At 46.6% G+C, this 22,695-nt stretch overlaps 1 protein-coding gene across 1 annotated transcript in view; it reads right to left on the reverse strand.

Moving 5' to 3' along the window:
- The window catches only part of LOC139061122 (locomotion-related protein Hikaru genki-like), a 128,413-nt gene extending 106,467 nt beyond the window's left edge, over positions 1–21,946 (reverse strand). The window contains exon 1 of the mRNA XM_070540700.1: positions 21,709–21,946. Within this exon, the coding sequence (XP_070396801.1) occupies positions 21,709–21,802 (94 nt within the window). The 5' untranslated portion in view covers positions 21,803–21,946. The remainder of the gene's footprint in view (positions 1–21,708) is intronic.
- Positions 21,947–22,695: the final 749 nt, after the last annotated feature.

Here is a 22,695-nt window from a genome sequence, read left to right on the forward strand (position 1 = left end):
GTCCTACCATGGGAATGATGGGAAGTACATGGATTTGTCTGATCTTCGTGCTTATGGATTCAGACGTTCTTGTGGCTTTGTATATTACGCTATATAAATCTTATTGTCGTATATTTCAGCGCAATCTTTATTCTTCGAAGTGCAGAAGACGCCGGGAACGTGTACAATTGCTATTAATTGCAACGATTGAGCTTGTCTATGTGCCCAAATCGAAACGCACCAAGCGTCTCAAAGCACTGGCATGCCCTCGACAAATTCACAAGGGCGTTTCATGCGCTTGTCGATACATGCATCTGTGGCTTAATGGTTTCAGTATCAGGCTCCTGTACTACAGTCCCTGTGTTCGAATCCTGCCATAGGGCAATTTTAATGATGTTTATTAAATTATTTATTACGCAATAAACTGTTGAAAATGACGAGTTTACAAAGTCACAAATCCGTTTGAAGCCAGAAAGGACGAAGTTTAGGTAAATCCATGTACTTCCCATAATTGCCATGCTGGGACAACCGCTCGCATTGTAGCTCACGTAGACACTAGCGCCAGAGTTCCCTCTAGTAATTTGTAGGAAACTCTATGCTATGTGTAGCTTGTCCTCTAGAGCTAGTACAGTGACTCTATGATGGTGGCTAGCGGAAGAAGAAACGCACAACCATGGGGCTCTTGCATTGCCCAGGGGGCGCTGCGAGAAAGGTGCTAAAAGGCGCCCTCTGTCCTAAAATGGGTTGTGCAAACCTCGGTCGTCTGCTTCGGAAAGCACGTTTACAATATCGACCCGCCACTTTCGGTTGTGTTGTAGCACGGCCTGCTGCGTATATTGGGCGCCGAAGATTTTTTCAGGGGTGGCACGCTGCGTAAAGGCAAGAATTTATGCAGTGCCGAATACGTGTATGCCGTTAAAGAATTAGGCGGCGAAGTTTTAGCACGGTGTCAATCGCAAGTGAAGCGAGTCGCGTACGAAGTGGAACTACAGGTAAGGTTTGCACGCTAGCTGCTGGAGTCAGGCGCGCAAACGCGAGGAAATGCGTGCTATAAATGAATCCACAGCAGCGATAAGCAGAGATCATGTGTACGGAACTGCTCGAGCACACGACGGTACGCGCCGCTATGTACGAACTGCTCGAGCGCACGATCGTACGCACCGCGACGGCAGCGGTGCCGTCGCGGTGCGCGGTGCACGAGCTCGCGCTGCAGCGCGAGCTCGTGCACTGCTCGCTTGATGTAGCTTTTAATGACAGCGCTCGAACATCGATGTGCTGCAATCAATACTGCCTTGCTGCGCTGCCTCAACGTGCTGGCTTGAGATCAAGGATGAGCGCATTCAACTCTCTTAACCTGTGCTGCTCGTAGAGTAGTAGTGAATTGTCATCGAATGAGCCCGACCATTTGTGCTCATTTGCACACACTTCACCACTTCGCATCGGTAGAATTGCTAATTGTCGCTGTGGCCGGGTCTAGAATCGTGAATTACCAGCCATGCCTGCTGCTATGTCGGTCTGCTGTCGGGACTATAGGTGCAAAGGACCGAAATTTCGAACGCAGATAATCAAGCAAGCTTCAAGACAGGCGAAGCAGTCAGCATGGCACGATGTTTCGCTTACTCAACGCGACGAACTGCAGCTATGCAGCGCGCCCGACGCTCCACTTCGTGAGGCCTTGAAGGAAAACGGTAGAATCTGATGTTGGGATTCAGGCCTTCTTGCTCATGGCAGCCCACGACGCAGAAGTAATGACGGTGACGCCTTCTCGAGACTGGGCTAGGTCTCTCCGGATCAAGACAAGCTTCAAGACAAGCGAAGCAGTCAGCATGGCGCGAAGTTTCGCTTACTCAGCGCGACGAACTGCAGCTATGCAGCGTGCCCGACGCTCCGCTTCGTGAGGCCTTGAAGGAAAACGGTAGAATCTGATGTTGGGATTCAGGCCTTCTTGCTCATGGCACCCCACGACGCAGAAGTAATGACGGTGACGCCTTCTCGAGACTGGGCTAGGTCTCTCCGGAACGGCGTCACCGATTCCGTCTGCTCCCAGCATTACGTCCCACGGCACACGGAGAGCCCGTTTTCGTTAAACTATAGGCTGCGGCGAGCTCGCAGCGTGGTCGGCATGGTCTGCGAGAAGTGACGAGCTTTTTCGCACTCGCAACAGGGCAGAAAAAAGTGCGAATCGACGCAAAACTCGGCCGAGAAACATGCTTCGCCACAGCCAGGGCTCAATACGACCCAAGCTGGCACGACCCAGATGTCGTTTCCCGCGCCGCCACCAGGCACCGCTACTATACCTCAAACTCCAGCGCAAGACGCCCATTGCGCCACTCTTCAGAAGGGCACTACAAATTTTGCGTCATGGAGCGCTGAAAACAAGCTGGTCATAAATGCATCAAAAACTAAAGTTGTAAGCTTCACGCAGAAAACTAACAGGACTTAATTTCCCTATAGCGTGAAAGATATTATCCTGCCAAGAGCTCAGGGAGCGAAGCACCTTGAAGTGTACTTCGATAGCTCTCCGAGTTTCTCGCCCCACGCTCAACAGGCGAGGCAGCGTGCACTTCGAACGATCGGCACACTATGTCGGGTGGCGAGACACTTCAAACAACCTGGCCCATTTGTAACTTTATGTAAGAGTGTATGCCTTCCAGTTCTTGAGTACGCCTCCATGGTTTGGGGCCGCACTTGTACGTCAAATTGTGAACTTCTCGAAAATGTGCAAAAAGAGTTCACATCTATATCCAAACATCGATTCTGTCAAAAGCCTTCCATTTCCATAGAGCTAACACAGACACTCACGTTACCTACTCTCACCTGTAGACGCAATAGATCGGATGTTCTTTTTCTTCACGAATTATTACGTGGAAAATCTGCTGCTCGCACTTGCTTTCTAATGAGCGCTTTTACATTCCGAAGAAGGGCACAAGGAAACAGCGTGCCTTTCAGCCTTCAGATTTTTGTGACCCTCTATGTAGAGTGCAGGAGACATATAAGGCCTATTCAGAGTGTCTGGATATCTTCGTGCCTAATTTTAATATTTAACTGAAAGGAGTTGCAGAGGTATTTCAATAACTGAACTCATATCTGTTGTGTGTTCCGTCATTCTCTAATTCTTTCTTTTGTTTCTACACTTTTGCTTCGTATTCTCTTCGTGTGCACATTTTGTGCTCTGTTAAAATCTCTATTCACGAAATTATTATTCTTTTTAATGTGCGTGCGTGCGTGCGTGTGTGTGTGCGTGTGTGTGTGTGTGTGTGTGTGTGTGTGTGTGTGTGTGTGTGTGTGTGTGTGTGTGTGTGTGTGTGTGTGTGTGTGTGTGTGTGTGTGCACACTTGCAGAGCTTGCATTGTTCTTCATGTGCATTGTTTTACCGAGTGCGCCAGCACCAACACCCTCGAGGTTGTTCCTGGGCAAAATGAACACCTTTGATTGATTGATTGATTGATTGATTGATTGCTTGATTGATTGATTGATTGATTGATTTATTGATTGATTGATTGATTATGTTGTTTAACATATACATTTGACTGGAAAAAGAAAGCGAAAAGCAGGCTGGCAACAGCCACCGGGACGGACGCCTGCCTACTCTTCAGAAAGCAGGAGACAGAAACATAGAAATGGAAGATAGCAAGGAGGGAGGAAAGAGCAAAGAAACAGCAAGATGACAAATATCAAAGAACAAAGTAGAACACACAGCACAGGTCACACAGTAGGGTTGTCAAACTTACTTTTTTAGCAAGACGCTGCTGCATGCATTGAAGCACAAAAGCAACTCGACCGCCAATGTATTCGCAAAATGACGGAATTAATATCTCGAAACTGGTGTTATCCTGAGAATTCGTTCCAAGTGGATCCGCCTTGCGAACTCTCCAGCTACAATTCTTAAAATGCAATATATGTGCTGTAAGATAATTAGTTAAAAGCATAAACAGTGCATTTTCGTTAATTAGTCATTTATGCATCTCGAATTTGTGCAAATAATGTCCGCCTATTTGAGCAATCCAGTTCAAGGATTACGATTGCGCTATCCTGCCACAGGTGGAGCTTTTTTTTTAATATTGGTTAGGGTCTTCGCAGAAACACTCGCAATAATTTCCTCAAACATTACATTTTAGACTACATAACTGATTGAAACAGTCTATAGAATAAGTCCTAACTGCTGAACAGGAGGCATTTAGAAAACAACGGCTGTTTTCCTTGTCGCCGCCAAGACCTAAGATATCTTGCAGCTGTATTAGCAGTTAACATATATCATGACTATCAAAAAAATTCAGTCACGATAAGTAGTATATAGAAAATGAATCCAACAAACCGCATATTTACAGGGCGCATGTCTCAAATGTGGTGCAAGGGGCGAGATTCCTGTCCAATCGTTTGTGTACTAGATGGTGTCAGTTTTGCATTACATGTCCCCCAAATTTGTTGCTTACAAGCTTAATTTTTGCATTTTAGTTAATTACGTTCTTCGTGAGTGGAATTCACGCAAGTAATATCCACCGGTAAGCATAGAGCAATCAGCATAAGTATGACTCGCATAAGCCTCTGTATGTAAGTAGTGATTTCACAACCACTGATAAATGTAAGTAACATCACATGTAGCGCGATTCTGCCGCCGGCGCTTGCCGGGCTTCGCGGGCATCGCGCAACCCCCCAGCTACGACTTCCGACCATTCCGTATGCCTCAACAGACGCCCCAAGAAGTCTACGCTGCTGATGACATACCAGCTCCTGTTACGGTTGGCGTCTAGCACCCCGTGCGGGAGGCGGGATGCCCTTTTTCTTGTAGCAGGCTTGGTATAACCGGAGGCGGGACGCCCATCGACAAACCAGACTCTGTGCCTGTCACGTGACGTCGACGGGAGCAAGATCCCTCCCACGAATTTAGAGAGCCTATTTAAGGGGCTCCGAAATGTACTTTTGATCACTTCATTCTCTTCTCATCATCTTTCACTAACTTTTGAATAAACCGTGCAAGTTTCGCTCTAGAAATCGTCACGTCCTTGCCCGGTCTCCATGGTCTACCGGATGCCTGCAGTCCGCCGACAACGCCACGCTACCGAATAGTAACGTCGCTCGAGCTTCGATAAACAGGCGCCGCAACAACTCGGCAACGGTGGAGCACGCTATCCTGGAGTACGCAACACTCTGCAGTCACAGCCCTGTGGTACTCGCCGCTCGCCTTCCCCTTGTCGGCGCTCACTATCACCCATGCATCTTAGGCCCAGTGCTAGTACTACTGAGGCGGAAAACTCATTTCCGCACTTCCTGAGGCAGGAACTCCGTCGTCGTCGGAACATCAAAGTCCTCGTTTTTCCTCCCTGACGTTATTGAAGTGTCCGTTGATGGCATCAAATGTCTTGTGCTTGTCGATACAGGTGCTGCTGTATCCATGATTAGTGAAAAGCTTTGTCATGGATTACGGAAAGTGACCATTACGCCTTCGGTACTATCGCCTAGAAGAGCCAGAGCACAAAAAGTTCCGCCAGTCCCTGTGTTCACGGCTACGGTGCTGATTCGAGACATTTTGTATTCGATTGATTTCTTTGTGCTAACTTGTTGCTCGCACGATGTGATTCTCGGTTGTGATTCTCTGTCGCACCATTATGCCGTCATTCACTGTGCACGTGCTGAGGTTCAGTTCTACCTTCTGTGCGATTTTCCATCTCACGACTTTCAAGTTCATGTTGTTAGCAGGATCTGAGTAGCTTCAGATACTGACCTTCCTCCTCATAGTGCTGTATTTCTCCCTCTTTCATGCGCATCGCTTGCCGACGCGACGGTCATGTTTACACCCGCTGCCATCTTCAGTCGCCACCAGCCTATATTGTTGCCTTTCGCCCTCCTCATGGTTCACCATGGTGCTGCAGAAATACTGGTTTCTAATCCAAATTCGTACACCTTGGCTTTGCACTGTGGCGAGACTATTGGTACCATCCAGACGGTGGACAATGACGTTATTGTGCATTTCCCTTTTGCCGAAGACGTGGATACTGCCAACGTAACAGCACTGACACCCTATGTGCCATCTAACCGAATATCACGGATGTTTTTTGCCGTTCTATTGACGATGACCTCGAGCCGACAAAACGTGAGTGGCTACTTACTCTTTGAAATGATTTTCAATCCTCTCTTGACTTGAACCAAGCGTCATTAGGCCGCACAAGGACCGTCTCTCACCAGATTCATACGGGGCATACCCACCATTACGCCAGCGTCTGTAGAGTGTCTCATCCACTGAGCGTCGTGTCGCCGCCGAGCAAGTTGAAGACATGCTTGAACGTGGTGTCATCAAGCCAATCGGCAGTCCTCGGTCGTCTCCCGCAGTACTAGTTAAGAAAAAAGAAGGCTCGATTCGTTTCTGTGTGAACTATCGTCGCCTCAACAAGATTGCACGAAAAGATGTCTACCCTCTATCGCGCATAGATGACGCCCTGGATTGTCTACAAGGTGCCGAATTGTTTTCTTCTTTGGACTTGCGTTCGGGCTATTGGCAAGTCCCAATGGATGAGCCCGACCACTCGAAGACAGCTTTCATTACGCCTGACGGCCACTATGAGTTTACGGTAATGCTATTCGGCCTATGCCTTGCGCCCACGACATTCGAAAGGATGACGGACAATATTCTGCGAGACCTCAAATGGAAGACTTGTTTGTGTTATTTAGACGACGTGGTAGTTCTCTGCCCTGATTTCAGCGCTAACCTATCTCGTTTACGCGAAGTTCTTACTTGCCTTGCCACCGCCGGCCTTCAACTTAAAGAAGTGTCGCTTCGGAGCCCGCCAGCTGACCATACTTGGCCACGTCGTTTCCAAAGACGGCATCCTTCCCGACCCTGACAAGCTTTGTTCTGTTGCAGAATTTCCGCGGCCGACTACAGTGAAAGAGCTCCGAAGCTTTGTCGGTGTTTGCTCTTATTACCAACGCACCCCTGACGAAGCTCCTGACTGGGCCTGGTGACTTGCGCGATCGGACTCCGGCATGTGACCAAGCCTTCACCACTTTGCCTCGTCTGCTTACCTCACCGCCTGTTCCACGCCACTACGACCCCGGTACTCCGACCGAAGTTCATACGGACGCCAGCGTCGTTGGTCTTGGAGCCGTCCTAGCGCAACGCAAGCCTGCCTTCCCATAATATGTGGCTGCATATGCGGGTCGCGTTCTCACGAAGACAGAAACGAATTATTTTGTCACAGAAAAAAAGAATGTTTAGCTATAGTTCGTGCCTTTAACAAATTTCGCTCTTGTATGGCCATCCGTTTGACATTGTGACAGACCACCAGGCGCTGTGCTGGCTTACATCAAAGACCCGTTGGGGCGTCTTGCACGTTGGGCTCCTCGTCTCCAAGAATTTGACATCCGCGTCATCTATGGCTCCGGGCGTCAACATTCTGGCGCAGACGCACTCTCTCGATTACCCATGCGATCCAACGGAACGCCACCCTCATCCACGGAGTGCATGGTAGCTATGCTTGGTGTTACTGACATGCCGTCTGAACAGAGAAAAGATCCGTGGATTGCGTTTCTCAGTGACATTCTCACCAGTTCTTCAACGGCTACATGCCCTCGAGCCGTTCGTCGCCAAGCCACCCATTTCGTGCCACGGGACGCCATATTGTACCGCCGAAACTATCAGCCAGACGGTCACAAATAGCTACTAGTCATCCCTCGCCATTTGCATTCTGATATATGCACGTATTTCCACGCCGATCCCCAACAAGCTCATACTGGCGTGATCCGGCGGGCACGCGGAGTGGCGCGATCCAATGGGGCCCTGAACTAAGGGCTCGACCCTGCGAGGAAGTCGCCCAAACTCATGATAAATAAATGTTTTTTCTCTCTCTCTCTCTTTCTAATAATGCGCACCTGGATGTTTGTGGGGTCAGTAAATGGCGTTGGAACGAAATAAGGTACATGTAGATGTTCTTGTCTTTAGTTTTCACATTCATATCTCAATAAAATAAAAATCAATTTATTCGAAAAAAAAAACATCACGCTCCCTTTCTCCCACATTTTTTTCCTAGCTTTATTTAAGTGTTTCAACTCCTGGCGCAAAATGTCGCGGACAGTTTTGTTGCTTTTAATCGCGTTTATCTGAGGTCCCGTTCGCCGCGCACTCGTGAGTATCAGAGTTGCAGAGTGGCAACACCGGAGTTAGAATGATTCCTGAATCATTTCATATTTTTCAGACACCCGCGAATGGAATGGGAAAGGAATGGGAGCTCCAGATTCCGGAATGAAGTTGGAATGCAACGCGCTCATAGGCCCGTATTAATGAACGTTTAATTTAAGCGAAACTACACAACAATAATTTTGCCACTTAGAATGAACTAGACTTGGCCAACCTATTAAGTTTCTCAATTTCTATTCAATACCGGCTCTGGCTCTAGCACGGTAATTACAAACAGCGCGGAATTCTACACATTATGCCTTTCTAAAGGCCCAGGAACCTTTCTGGATTACGAGGTTGAAGAGCATTTAAAGACAGCAACTTTTAGTCGTCAGGTATGGTTTTATTTAGTCAGAGAATGCTTGAACTACGTCACAAGAACGGAGGCCAGAAACAACCCGCAAACGATGTCGTCCTGCGCTTGTCAACGGTAATTTGGAACGTTTACCATGTCTTCTTTTTATCAACAAGTCGCAGTAACAGTGGGTCGGAGAACTGTGCTGGAATATATTGATCATTCATATTGCGTGTTTCTTGTGGACGATGCACGAGGGTGCCCCGGCAAAGACAAGGAACGCTCCCTGGCTCTCGATCTGTCAGCTAAACTGGCCAGCGCTGCATTATCCTTTGTACCTTTGTAAATATATTTTGTGAATGGCATCCAGTTGTTAATCGTTAGTTCGCGTAACATTCTAGTGGAAGGTGCCGTTCTCAGTCTTTGCCACGGAGCTCCGCAGCGGCCGCACCGTCCTGCTTTCCTCCATGACTCCCGGTGACGACACCTCGTCTGCTTCTACTCCTGCGACCCCGCCAACAACGTACGTCACAGTTATCAACCACCGCGATCCTGGGATATTCTCCGGCCAAGATAATCTCGACTTTGAGGACTGGCTCCACCTGTATGAGCGTGTTAGCCAAAACAACCTCCGGGACTCTACCATTATGCTAGCCAATGTGTTATTCTACTTGGGCGGAACTCCTCGTGTCTGGTTCCGAACGCACGAGGACGAGATCTCTAGCTGGGATGCTTTCAAGGAGAAGCTCAGCGACCTCTTTGTAAATCCCACTGGTCGGTAGATGGCTGCTAGAAAAGAGCTTGCCACCCGAGCTCAGTCTTCTACTGAATCGTATGTCTCGTACATACAAGACGTGCTCGCTCTTTGCCGGAAAGTCGACGACCATATGGCTGAGATTGACAAAGTCGGCCACGTACTCAAAGCGATCGCGGACGATGCGTTCAACATGTTGGTATTCAACAATGTGTCCACCATCGACGTCATTGTCAAGGAATGCCGCCGCTTTTAGCTAGCCAAAAGCCACCGCGTCATTCCACAGTTCTCCCGGCTTCCTAACATGGCGGTGACGTCGTCTTTCGTCGACCTGACCGCTTCACCACCCCTAAATGAGCACGTCACACTATTGTTCGCCGCGAGCTCGAGGCCACAAGTCCTGCGCCGTTCCATCCACGCCCACTTGATCCCCCCTTTGACCAACCAGCCCCAGCGATCTCTCTCATTCAGGCAGTGGTGCGGCGAGAATTTGCCAAACTCGGTTTTCCTGCTGCCTGCTGCCGTCTCCCGACCTGACGCCCGGCCGGTGCCGACTGCTTCACCTCACGGCGATCTGTATTCCCCTCCCCGATACCGCAACCCTACCGAGTGGAGAACTCCGGACGACAAGTCCATTAGCTTCCGCTGCCTACGCATTGGCCACGTCGCTCGCCACTGCCGCAACTCCTGGACGTCGCCGTATTCGAGATTGTTTTCCCCGTCTCCTCGCCCATATGCCGGCCCGCGCCGTTACACGCCCCGCCGTATGCTTCCTACCTCAGGCATACCCGTCGATGACAGTCGTCCTGCTCGCTCACCGTAACCACCTCAGCGCCGTCGGTTTCTGTCGCCCCAGCCACACCGCTATTTGACGCCGTATTATGGACCTTACCGGACGAAAAACTAGGCCATGCAGCTCCTGGGGGTAGTGCTGTATTATGATGGCTGTTAGTATACCAGTAAATGTGAAACAAGAAAGATCCGCCTGCAAAATATATCAATGCATTTAGCTTTTACACTAGTCATCGAAGTGACACAATAATCTAACTTATGCACGACATGTACAAGGGGGTAAAATTATATGTAGTTTGGATTACTAGGGAAAAAATATTTTCGGCAGAATAGCATTATATTTTTATAAATGGTGGATTTTATTTAAAAGACAAGCCTTCCTTGTATTTTAGCGCGCGATGTGGTCGTTAACTGCTTAACACGTGTGCACCTAAAGTGAGACTAACTTCAGCAGTGATGGGAGCGGGCAGCTGTAGGATTGCAAAATCGGCGCACCGTGCTGCGTAAAATTAGCGGTTTAATCATTAACTGAAAAAAAGAACTCAGTGCGTAAGGACGACGAAGCGAAATTTCCCTTACGTGAACAATACAGGTTGAACGGTAAACTGAGGTAAAGAATGCGTAAGTACGACCAAGCGGAATTTTGATGATGAAAGCCTCAATCACTACTGACCATTCTTTTTTTCATTAGGGTTTTGAAGAAGGCTAGAAAAGGACGGAACCTTTGCTCTGTCTCTTCGCAATTTTATATGTAGAGACTGAGGCGAGGATTCGGAAGAGAGGGTCTGCGTGATGGGCTCTCACCACAAATTGAGAATATTTTGCGACATTTTTATTGTGAGAACTGAATATATTTTTCAAACACGTAATATATTTGCGACTTCGAACCTACGGCAGCTAAAATATGTCGACGTTGTTTCACGAGCAAGACAATAACATTTTCAGGTATAGACTTAGAAGACTTCCAGGAAAAGTAAAGTACTGATCCTGTATTAGTGCCAGTGAAATAAGGTTTCTAAAATGCGGGTACTGTTTTGACAAGGAATGCGCTCTACTATAGGAACAGGCATGTGCGCTACTGTCTAAGTGATTGCGAAGTGCTTACTTTAAGAGACAATGCTAAATTGTTCACGACTTAGCAGGGGGATTTCTGCCAAAATCAAAATTTCGAAAAGCCTTCTTTTAAAGATAGTAGCTATTACAGAGATTAGAGACAACCACACGACGCATAGGTAACAGCCACAAAGCATGTTTGTTCTTTTGTGAAAAAATTACCGACGATTACGTTACTTCCTAATGCGAAATTTGAGCGCAGCAAATAAGCTGTTTCACCTTTTCGATAGATTGAGGCAAAGAAATCGAGCAACACATGTATGCGCTATCACAGAATTTTTTTTTATTTTTCACACGTATTCCTTTAACAAAGACTCCACTAACAGTTCTTGACAGTAATGAAGGAAGCTTTTTGGTCGGAGAAATCGACTGATATATGTTCGACTTGGTACACCAATGCTTGATTCTCAAAGACGAGATCTATACAAATGCCTCGCGAGGTTGTCACAGCCGTGGGACGCGTTACGAGCGAGAGGAACGGGATGTTCTCCCGCATAAGTGTTAGGAAATTGCTGTTTGTCTTTATGTCAACATTAAAGTCCCCCACTACTAACATCGGTGTGGATCGATGGACGGTTAATGCGAGTTGCAGGAAGTGCACGACGTCTTTCGTGAGTGCGGTAGCGGACTCACGAAAGCGGTATCAGTCGGTCGCTGCTAGCACTGGGGGGATGAAAGGGGGGCGGAGCGGGTTACGAGGCCGACGACAACGCCGACGACGACGCGAAACCCAGGAACGGACGCCAAAGAGCCATTTGTGTAGCCAGCCCTCCTCCACAGTCTCTCCTCCTCCCTTCCATCATCCTCCCTCGCCCGGAGAGCCGACAGCGCGCATGCGCGGCGGCGGAGCAGATTCGTCGGCGAGCTGGTTACGAGGCCGACGACGACGCGAAACCCAGGAACGGACGCCAAAGAGCCATTTGTGTAGCCAGCCCTCCTCCACAGTCTCTCCTCCTCCCTTCCATCATCCTCCCTCGCCCGGAGAGCCGACAGCGCGCATGCGTGGCGGCGGCGGAGCAGATTCGTCGGCGAGCTGGTTACGAGGCCGACGACAACGCCGACAACGACGACGCCGACGACGACGCGAAACCCAGGAACGGACGCCAAAGAGCTGCGCTCTAAAAAAAAACAGCACATAACGTACTTGGAACATTGCCAAGATTTCAAAAATATATTTTTCTCACTAAGCACACAAGCGCAAGTAGCGAGCGATTATGAAGAAAGCGTTTCATTTACTTTTGTAATTAGAGAAATGGAGTGGATCAGCTCAGCGACTCCAGGAGTGTTAATGACCCAACTCTCACCGTAGCTGTTATAAGGAGAAGTGGGGTGGCGTATTGTGCATAGAAAACTCTTTCTATACGTATATCATTTCCAATCGAACTCAGTGAAATATTGTCTCGGTTTGTTACGAAGGATTTGCTGCAATGTGAAAATTTTCTTGCCGGTGAATTCCACATAATCATAAAATGTGTCTTCGTATTACCGTCAAGCCATTTCTCTACATAACAGGAAGATGGCACTTTGCTTAAAATATTGCGCATATCTAACTTGGACTTTCAGAAGTGCTGACAAAATGACAATTTTCGTAATTCGACAAAGCTTGAAAATTTCCGGCGTCTTTTTCCAAATTACAGCTGACGCAGAAATTCTGCCTTCTGCTCATATACTGCATGTTTGCCGTAACTGCAACAAATAATTAAAAAAAGAAAGTGGTGCATCTAAGGCGGCATCAAGGCACCCAAGGCATATTATTCGTACTTCTTCCCGAGTTACTAGCAGTATTTGTTAAAGTGCGATTATATTTAGCTCATTATTAAAATTCAGTTATGCAATTATTTAAACATTCATTTTAGGGAATGCGTAATATTTGCGAATCTGTGGAATGTGCTGAGAAACACCTAATGGAGTTCATTCAATGACGTAAACTTTTGCACGTCTTTTTTTCGCCTATAGGCTCTACAGAAAGCCCACGAAATATGCGGACAAAATGGCCTGTATATACAGTCCATGCTTGCGTGTTTGGATTGCAGCTATTTCAATCGGGTTTTGAACGAACGAAGCGCGCTTTCCCGTGTTGCAAAAACGTATTTGAAAATTATTAAACTGAGCTTTCGATTCGCGTTCAGCGACGACCTATCTGTTATTATTTAGTACGATGATGGATTTACATTTCCACAGCGACGATGCCGACGTGACTACGCGTGCTTTATGCCAAACGCCGGGACTGATCGTTTGTTATTATTATTATTATTTCGCCGGGCATGCGGCCTCCGTTATTTCGAAACACGATTGAAAGTGCGGCCATTCAGACGCGTAAACGTACAGTGATGTCAGTTTCTTTAAGATGTATTTGGTGAGCGCTCGTCAGAACCCAGAAAAAAAATTATGTTAAACGTAACGACATGGCGCCCACTACTTCAGGTGCCAACTTGCACGTAACGAATTACATATAATTAATTATCCATAATCAATTACACCTGTTGGCAATTTTGCTCCTTAACGGTTACCCTGTTTACGCGGTAACGTTCACTGTAATCAAATTGCTTTTCTTTTCAGTAAGTAGTTACATGTAACAAGTTACATTTTTGACGGAACAAGCTCTGACAGGCGACGCAGCTTCGGGTACTTAAATTTGGTGGGAACTACAGAGTACGGGGACCCGAAACACTTGTAAAAAAAAAAACTTTTTTTCTCCTCTATTATTTACGGCCACTCATGTGCAGGTCATAAACTACCAGGTTTCTCCAGTTGAGTCCCATCTGTGCGGTTTAACCGAGCTCAGATTGGTTGACCTTGACTGGTCGAAGAAGGCACCACTGTAGGTTAAATGAGGCGTACAACTCCTGCGGTGGCGAAGAGGTAGAGTATCCACCTCGCGTACAAGAGACCATGGTTCGAATCCCGGTGCCATGCAATTTTCCACGGATAAAAAAAAATCCGCGTGTTGATAAAATTGCATAAACAGGCCTGGAGTGCGGCCTGATCCCGGTGACCAGAACCAGTAACGCACTCTCTCACCAGAGCATGATTGGCCACCCTGGTGCAGTACTTGGCCACAACCTATATCTTGTATATAATACAACAATCAAACCCCGGCCCTCAGTCCCCAGCAGCCGCGAAGCAACTTACCACGGCGGCGGTCAGACCTGTGACGCAGCAGAGGGTGCTAAGAATCCCTCATTCCGGACAGGCCGCAATTGGAATCTAAACCTGGCGACGTTTAACGTTAGCACGTTATCCAGTGAGGGTAGTCTATAGCAGTGTTATTGGACGAATTACAGGGTAGTAAATGGGATATAATAGGGCTTAGTGAGGTTAGGTTAAGAGGACAAAAGAAGCATATACAGTGCTAAGAAGCGGGCACGTCCTGTGCTACCGGGGCTTAGCGGAGAAACGAGAACTAGGAGTCGGATTCCTGAGTAATAAGGCTACAGCTGGTAACATACATGAATTCTATAGCATTAACGAGAGGGTGGCAAGCCTTGTTATGAGACTTAATAAGAGGTACAAATTGAAGGTCGTACAAGTCTACGCCCCTACATCGAGTCATGATGACCAGGAAGTCGAAAGCTTCTATGAAGACATGGAATCGGCAATAAGTAAAGTTAAAAATTGGAGGACGCTTAATCTTCTCCTTCAAGAGTGGAACGCGACAGCGTTCCCGTCGACCCGCCAAGGGGTGTAAGACAATGCGCTACGGCGCAGCAATCACTTACGAGGCGCCCCGTATCGGACTTGGCGCCCAACTATCACGGGGTGAGCGTCGAGCAACGCAGCGTTCGGCGCGGCAACGAAACGGGCGCCTGAGCAAACGGAACGAACCAAAGAACTCGTTGACTCGGAGGGGGAAACGATCTACGCCAGCCAAACGTCGTGATCGGCACGGGCAGAGAGATAGATAGATAGTAATCTATAGAAAGGAACGGCGCTTGATTCTGCAACCCGTGTGGGAGCACGGGGAAGCGTCGTCAGGGGAGAGTGAGTCGGGGCCGCGACGCGCCTGGCACCGGTCCGCGCACAGCCCAAATGTGCGCGTGGCGCGCCAGCTGTCGGCGCAGCACCATACATTGAGAGGAGGGGGTCTTCTGTGTTTGCCGCAAGATGGCTCTGCGTGTGCGGTAAGCGCAGAAGAAATGTAGGGGAAACGTACTTCGCGACTCGTGTAACTGCGACTTCTGTAAGTTACATGCTCATAATTACCGATATACACCGCAGTACAACTTTCTATGGCACGTTTCTAAGGCAACACCGCATTCACTAGAAGCGCTTTTGTACCGCTTTCAAGCATCGAACTCGTGGCTGAGTGGTAGCGTCTCCGTCTCACACTCCGGAGACCCTGGTTCGATTCCTACCCAGCCCATCTTGGAATTCGCTTTTTATTTATGAAGTGCCTGCTGTGATTTATTGCTCGCGGCCAACGCCGCGGACGCCGACGACGACGGCTTTTCTGCGACACGAGCTCCTTAACGCTATCGCGTTAGAACAATATACACTGTACTGATCGGCGACTTCAATACCAGGCTAGTCAAGAAGCAGGCTGGAGAGAAGTCACTGGGGCAATATGGCATAGACACTAGGAATAGCAGGGGAGAGTTATTAGTAGAGTTTGCGGAACAGAATAATATGGGTATAATGAATACCTTCTTCCGCAAGCGGGATAGCCGAAAGTGGACGTGGAGGAGCCCGAACGGCGAGACTAGAAATGAAATATACCTCATACTCTGCGCCAACCCTGGCATTATACAAGATGTAGACGTGCTCGGCAAAGTGCGCTGCAGTGACCATAGGATGGTAAGAACTCGAATTAGCCTAGACCTGAGGAGGGAACGGAAGAAACAGGTACATAAGAAGCCGAATAATGAGTTAGTGGTAAGAGGGAAAATAGAGGAATTCCAGATCAAGCTACAGAACAGTATTCGGCTTTCACTCAGGAAGAGGACCTTAGTGTTCAAGCAATGAACGACAATCTTGTGGCCATCATTAAGGAGTGTGCAATGGAAGTCGGTGGTAACTCCATTAGACAGGATACGCAGTAAGCTATCGCGGGAGGCGAAAGATCTGATCAAGAAACGCCAATGTATGAAAGCCTCTAACCCTACAGCAGGAATAGAACTGGCAGAACTTTCTAAGTTAATCAACAAGCGTAAGACAGCTCACATGAGGAACTATAATATGGATAGAATTCAACATGTTCTCAGGAACGGAGCAAGCCTAAAAGCAGTGAAGAAGAAACTAGGAATAGGCAAGAATCAGATGTATGCGTTAAGAGACAAAACCGGCAATATCATTACTAATATGGATGAGATAGTTCAAATGGCTGAGCAGTTCTATAGAGATTTATACAGTACCAATGGCACCCACGACGATAATGTGAGAGAGAATAATCTAGAGGAATTTTAAATCCCACAAGTAACGCCGGAAGAAGTAAAGAACTCCTTGGGAGCTATGCAAAGGGGGAAGGCAGCTGTGGAGAATCAAGTAACAGCAGATTTGTTGAAGGATGGCGGGCACATTGTTCTAGAAAAACTGGCCACCCTGTATACACAATGCCTCATTACCTCCAGCGTACCGGAATCTTGGAAGAACGCTAACATAATCCTAATCCATAAGAAAGGGGACGCCAAAGACTTGAAAAATTATAGACCGATTATCGTCCGTTACCTACAAAGTATAGCCAACGGACAGTAAGGTAAGCGCAGTAAGGACAGTAAGGACGGTAAGGTAAAGGTAATCGCAAATAGAATCAGGAACACCTTAGACTTCTGTCAACCAAAGAGCCAAGCAGGATTCTGTAAAGGCTACTCAACAATAGACCATATTCACAATATCAATCAGTCGATAGAGAAATGTGCGGAATATAAGCAACCCTTATACGTAGCTTTCATTGATTACAAAAAAGCATTTGATTCAGTCGAAACCTCAGTAGTCATGGAGGCATTACGGAAACAGACTGTAGACGAGCCTTGTGTAAAAATACTGACAGAGTCAAATGACAGAGTCCAAAGGGATGACGACCTTTTTATCAATTTCTATTTCATCTCCAGTAGAGAAAGGGGGAGTCCTGTAAAAGCCGCTATAGCAACAGCTTGGCAAAGCCCAGTCCCCCTAATATCTAATCATGTGCATGACTTGCCTCCTACGCACAATTAGCGTCCGGCAGCTGCACCTTGATCACCCGAACATGACAGACTTGAAGATTTGCAACACTTTGCTTGGAAGTTTGATTTCTGAGCTTTTCTCTAATAAATTTCTCTTCACTCTTTAGTGGAAGCACTATAGGTGGCCTTCACAGGCGGTAAAAGCTGCTGCTCAATTCTTCCTCGCTTGAGAGAAGTCTCCTTCGTTTGAATTCAGAGTAGTGTACGATTTCGCTGAATCAGGCTGAAATTGTGGGCCGTTAAACCGTTTATGTTCCTACCCGTTTGATGTTACCTGTTTGACAGTCTTTCGCTGGGATTATGTAGGGAACGCCTTCCCCTTGCCCCAGCAACAATTAATCGATGCACTTTGTAAATAATCCAGACGGAAGCATCGCGGCATTGAGTGGCCACATTCTTGTGAACAAGCCATTCGCACGTTGCTGCACTGCCTTCCTCTCCAGCGCGCGCATCAAGCGAGTTTCCAGTGTCGCTGCTGCTGCCCTCACAAAAAACAAGGGAATAATAATAATAATAATAATAATAATAATAATAATAATAATAATAATAATAATAATAATAATAATAATAATAATAATAATAATAATAATAATAATAATAATAATAATAATAATAATCAGCCCATATTATGCCCACTGCAGGACGAAGGCCTCTCCCTGCGATCTCTAATTACCCCTGTCCTGCGACAAGCGATTCCAACTTCCCCCGCGAATTTCCTCATTTCATCGCTCCACCTGGTCTTCTGCCTTCCTCGACTGTGTTACCTTCTCTTGGTACCCATTCTGTAGCCCTAGTGGTCCAACGGTTATCTAACCTAGTCATTACATGACCTACCCAGGTCCATTTTTCTCTCTTAATGTCAATTAGAATATCGGCTATACGCGTTTGCTCTCTGATCCAAACCGCTGTCTTTCTGTCTCTTAACGTTATGCCTAGCATTCATCGTTCCATAGCTCTTTGTGCGGTCCTTAACTTGGTCTCAAGCTTCTTTCTCAATCTCCAAGCCTATCACATATATCAGCACCGGTAAAATGCTCTGATTGTACACCTTCTTTTTCAATGATAATGGCAGGCCTCCAGTCAGGAGCTGACAAATGTATGCCGCATGCGACCCAACCCATTTTTATTCTTCTATGAATTTCCTTCTCATGATCAGGGTTTCCTCTGATTAATTGACCTAGGTAAATGTACTCCTTCACCGATTCTAGAGGCTGACTGGCGATCCTAAATTCTTGTTTTCTTGCCCGGCTATTCATGATTATCTTGTATCTTCTGCATATTAATCTTCAACTCTACTCTTACACTCTCTCTGTTAAGGTCCTCTATCATTTCTTGCAACTCGTCTGCAGTGTTGCTCAATAGAACAATGTCATCCGTAAATCAAAGGTGACTGAGATATTTGCCGTTGATCCTTACTCCTAAGCCTTCCTAGGTTAATAGCTTGAATACTTCTTCCAAGCACGCGGTGAATAGCATTGGAGAGATTGTGTCTCCCTGCCTGACCCCTTTTTTTATAGGTTTATTTCTACTTTTCTTGCGTATAATTAAGGTAACTATCACTACGACGTGAAAATACCTTCAAGAACCGTCACTACCACGTGACAACACCTTCGAGATTGCTGGATTGCTGATGATATTACCCTGCTTATCTTTCAGTGCGTACAACTTGGTTTCTCCTATGCCAAGTTTCCTTCTCCCTGATTTCAGGCTGCGTCTATTTTTTTACTGCTTCTTCAGTCTTTCTCGCGTTGTGGCTTCGAATATCACTTATTTTCGCCTTGTTGATCAGTTTTGACAGTACCCCGAATTTTATCTTATCTCTTCAGTTGGACACTTTCATACTTTGTCGTTTCTTTATTAGGTATTTTGTTACTCCCACTTCAATTGCTGCCTCTGAAGCCAGCCTAGTTACGGTTTCATTCATTACCTCTATGTCATCTTCATCTCTCTGCTCTAAGGCTGCATATTTGTTTGCAAGTACCAGCCTGAATTCGTCTGCTTTTACCATTGGTGCCTCTAGGTTGACCTGTTTCTTCTTGACCAGTTTTGCTCTTTCTCTCTTCAAATTGAGATGAATCCTAGCCCTCGCTAGCCTATTATCACTGCACTTTATCCTACATATCACTTCTACAACCTGCACTACAATGGGATCGGCAGAAAGTATAAAATCAATATCATTTTTTTGTTTCGCCAATAGGGCTTCTCCAGGTCCACTTTCTGTTGCTACGCTTCCTGAAAAGGGTATTCATTATTCGAAGCTTATTTCTTTCTGTGAATTCTACCAGCATCTCTCCTCTGGCGTTCCTAGAATCGACGCCATAGTTGCCAATGGCTTGTTCACCAGCCTACTTATCCCCTACTTTTGCATTGAAGTCGCCCATCTCTACAGTATACTGAGTTTGTACTTTTGTCATAGCTAATTCAATATCTTCATAAACCTCATCTACTTCCTAATCATCGTGGCTGGATGTTGGAGCGTAGGCTTGTGCTACCTTTAATCTTTACCTCTTACCAAGTTTGATTACGACTACTGCTACCATTTCATTAATGCTGTAAAATTCGTCAATGTTGCCCGCTATGCATGTCCTTATGGATTAGGAATCCCACACCGTATAGCTTCTTATCTGGGAGACCTGTATAGCAGAGGACATGGCCGCTATTCAGCAATGTATAAGCCTCACCATTACCGAATAAAATTTTGAAAAGCTATTGTTCGTGAAAATAAACAACGTGTGAACGGCTGCAGAGGACACAATAAAAAAGCTAGGCCAGTTCATTCTATTTACCATATGTGTGTAATGTTAATAAAAGTAGGGATGAAAGTAACGTTAATGTAATCGATTCCTATTTAGTAGTTGGTAACTTACTTTTGCGGGGCAGTAATTGGTTACTGTAATAAATTACATTTTTAAGAGAAGTAATTGTAATTTGAATCAGTCACTTTTTTGTGTCGTGTACAAGAACGATTGGGTGTTTCTGAGTGAGGTGTACAACCTTTCGACTTTATACACTAAAATGAATTTCAGATTTTCATCATTGAACTGAACCAATTAGCCACATATTATAGTACTTCACAAAGTATTCTAATAACTCAGGACTATTAAGATATTAAGAAGAATGATATTGGGGCCATTCGACCATACCTACAACGTGTTCTGAAAATACAGTGTAGTAAAACTAACTTCACTATTTGAGTATAGATTATTGCATGCTTTAAAGATTGAAATCCGTAAGGACACGTATAACCTGCGATCTACTCCAAATTTAAAAATGAATATGTCATCTCGCCATATTCCTGTTCTCTTTTGTTTCACAGATATCATTAAAATTAAATTCTGGGGTGTTACGGGCCAAAAGCACGATATAATTATGAGGCGCGTGGTAGAGGGGGACTTAGGATTGATTTTGGCCACTTGGTCGTCTTTAACGTGCACCCAGTGCATGGCACACGGGCGTTCATGCATTTCTGACCCCCGTGAAAATGCGGCTGCCGCGGCCGGAATTCGATCCCGCGCCCATGGGCTTAGCCGCGCAACACCGAAGTCACTACGCTATGACGGCGGGTTTCACCACTATCATAGCTGCTTCAAGAAGCTTGTGAAATATCTCCATGATAATTTGGCTGTGTTAACTGATCGTGACTTCTGTGTCTTTCAGTATGTTTTCTTTTCCTTGTATCTTTTTTTTGTTAACAGCGTTATCTAAAACGCGCGCTTTCGGTGTCAACCACTACGAAGCTTCCCTGAGCATGATGTGGCCAGGCTCCCCTCAAGCTGCAACCTGCAGTTTTGTTTTTTCTTTACGTAGTAGTCCTCGCAGCTTTGCTGCAGAATAAATCCAATTCAACCGGATGAACGTCGTATACCTCGTCTGTGCGTTCAAGTTCACCCTGCTCGTCAGTAAATAGTCTGTTGAAAGTTTGCACTTGTGGCTGGCTGTCTAGTCACTCGTCGGCGACCCCTATATATTCGCAAAAGCCAGACGTCATGAAAGGCTGCCAACTCGCCCAAGCCAGTATACTCAGTTATTTTTCACCACATTGCTGGTTAATTTGTTAGTGGATCTTTAGGTAATGTGCAAAATATTTAGCAGATTAGTGAGGATATTTAGCATTCTTTTAGATGGGTCCTGACAAACAAATGGCGATAATATTAGCGTCTTATTTTGCAGGGATGCTATGCGCGTACCGTTGGAGTCCGATTACATAGTTATCCTTGCTATACAGGGAAGTATATGAGCGAGCATATATTAATTGCGTTTTATCAGTGCAAGAGAAGAAAAAAGAGCGCAGGTAAAAATCGCGGCGACATTTTTGCACTTGACTGTCTTTTTCGAAAGCCTCACGTTAGATTAAACTTAAGGAGTTATTTACGGCCCAATGAAAATGACATTCACTGCGGCTTAAACAGGCACTCGCTGCAAGGAAAGAGAGATGGCCACTCACTCTGTTCGCTTTGTTCATTGTTTTCATCTTCGAGTAAACGGGCCGATCCGATGCAAAATCCGGCTGCTACGGCGACGAACAATGTAAGCCTCATGCTTACGCGTGAGCCGTGCAACTTCAACGTGGCTCAGCGAGCAAACTCGTGAGCGCGAACTGTGTTCCGAGACGGAGTTTCATCCAGCGCACACGACGGTCATATCAAGCAGAAAAACTCAACGCCTCTCCTGGGCGCCAAGATAAAGAATGTTCGCAGGGGGGGCAACGCCGCGTCGGCTCACGTATCATTTTGCACGTTGGTTCCGCCTTTGGTGCTGGCGACTTGGGCGTCTGGCTGCCTTCTTGCAGCCAGATGTTAAGACGAGAAACTTGGCGAAATATCCCGCAAGCCGCGCTCGAAACGTGCGGGCGCTCTCGAGTGTAGGCGGTCGATATTACATGCATATGGATCAAAGTTATGTCCACACCTCTCTTCCAGGATCAATAGAATATCACCTGTTTGCATAAACGTGACGATGTTTATTCTTCGTGATCAGACACAGTGAAGGGGCTTCCGCGCTGACGTACCTGATATTCATAGGGTGAAAAGTATTAACAGAGTAGATACGCCCCACCCCACCCCCCGAAAAAAAAACGCATAAACTATCCCACTCTAGAACCGCGTCAATACTGTTTGAACCGCACTGATGGCACCGGCTATTGGAATCTCAGCGCTGCCATCAGCTGTTGGAACCTCAGTGCTGACACCCGTTGTTGCAACCGGACCGTTGGCGCCCGTTGTTGCAAATGGGTCGCAAGCCCCAAGGGTAGCGTTGGCCTGGCGGCCTGGGGCACACTGGAAGCATCCGAAGGTCCCAGCAAAGCATGAGGCGACTGCTAACAGAACAACTTGTTTATTCTAGCATCGCAAAGAGCGGGCGGTCAGGTCGACCGAAGTAGAGAGACGGGAGAGCACGTTACTCAACAGAAGAAATCGGAGCCTCTCTCCTT

The sequence above is a fragment of the Dermacentor albipictus genome, chromosome 1 (assembly GCF_038994185.2).
Source record: "Dermacentor albipictus isolate Rhodes 1998 colony chromosome 1, USDA_Dalb.pri_finalv2, whole genome shotgun sequence".
Taxonomy (NCBI): Eukaryota; Metazoa; Arthropoda; class Arachnida; order Ixodida; family Ixodidae; genus Dermacentor; species Dermacentor albipictus.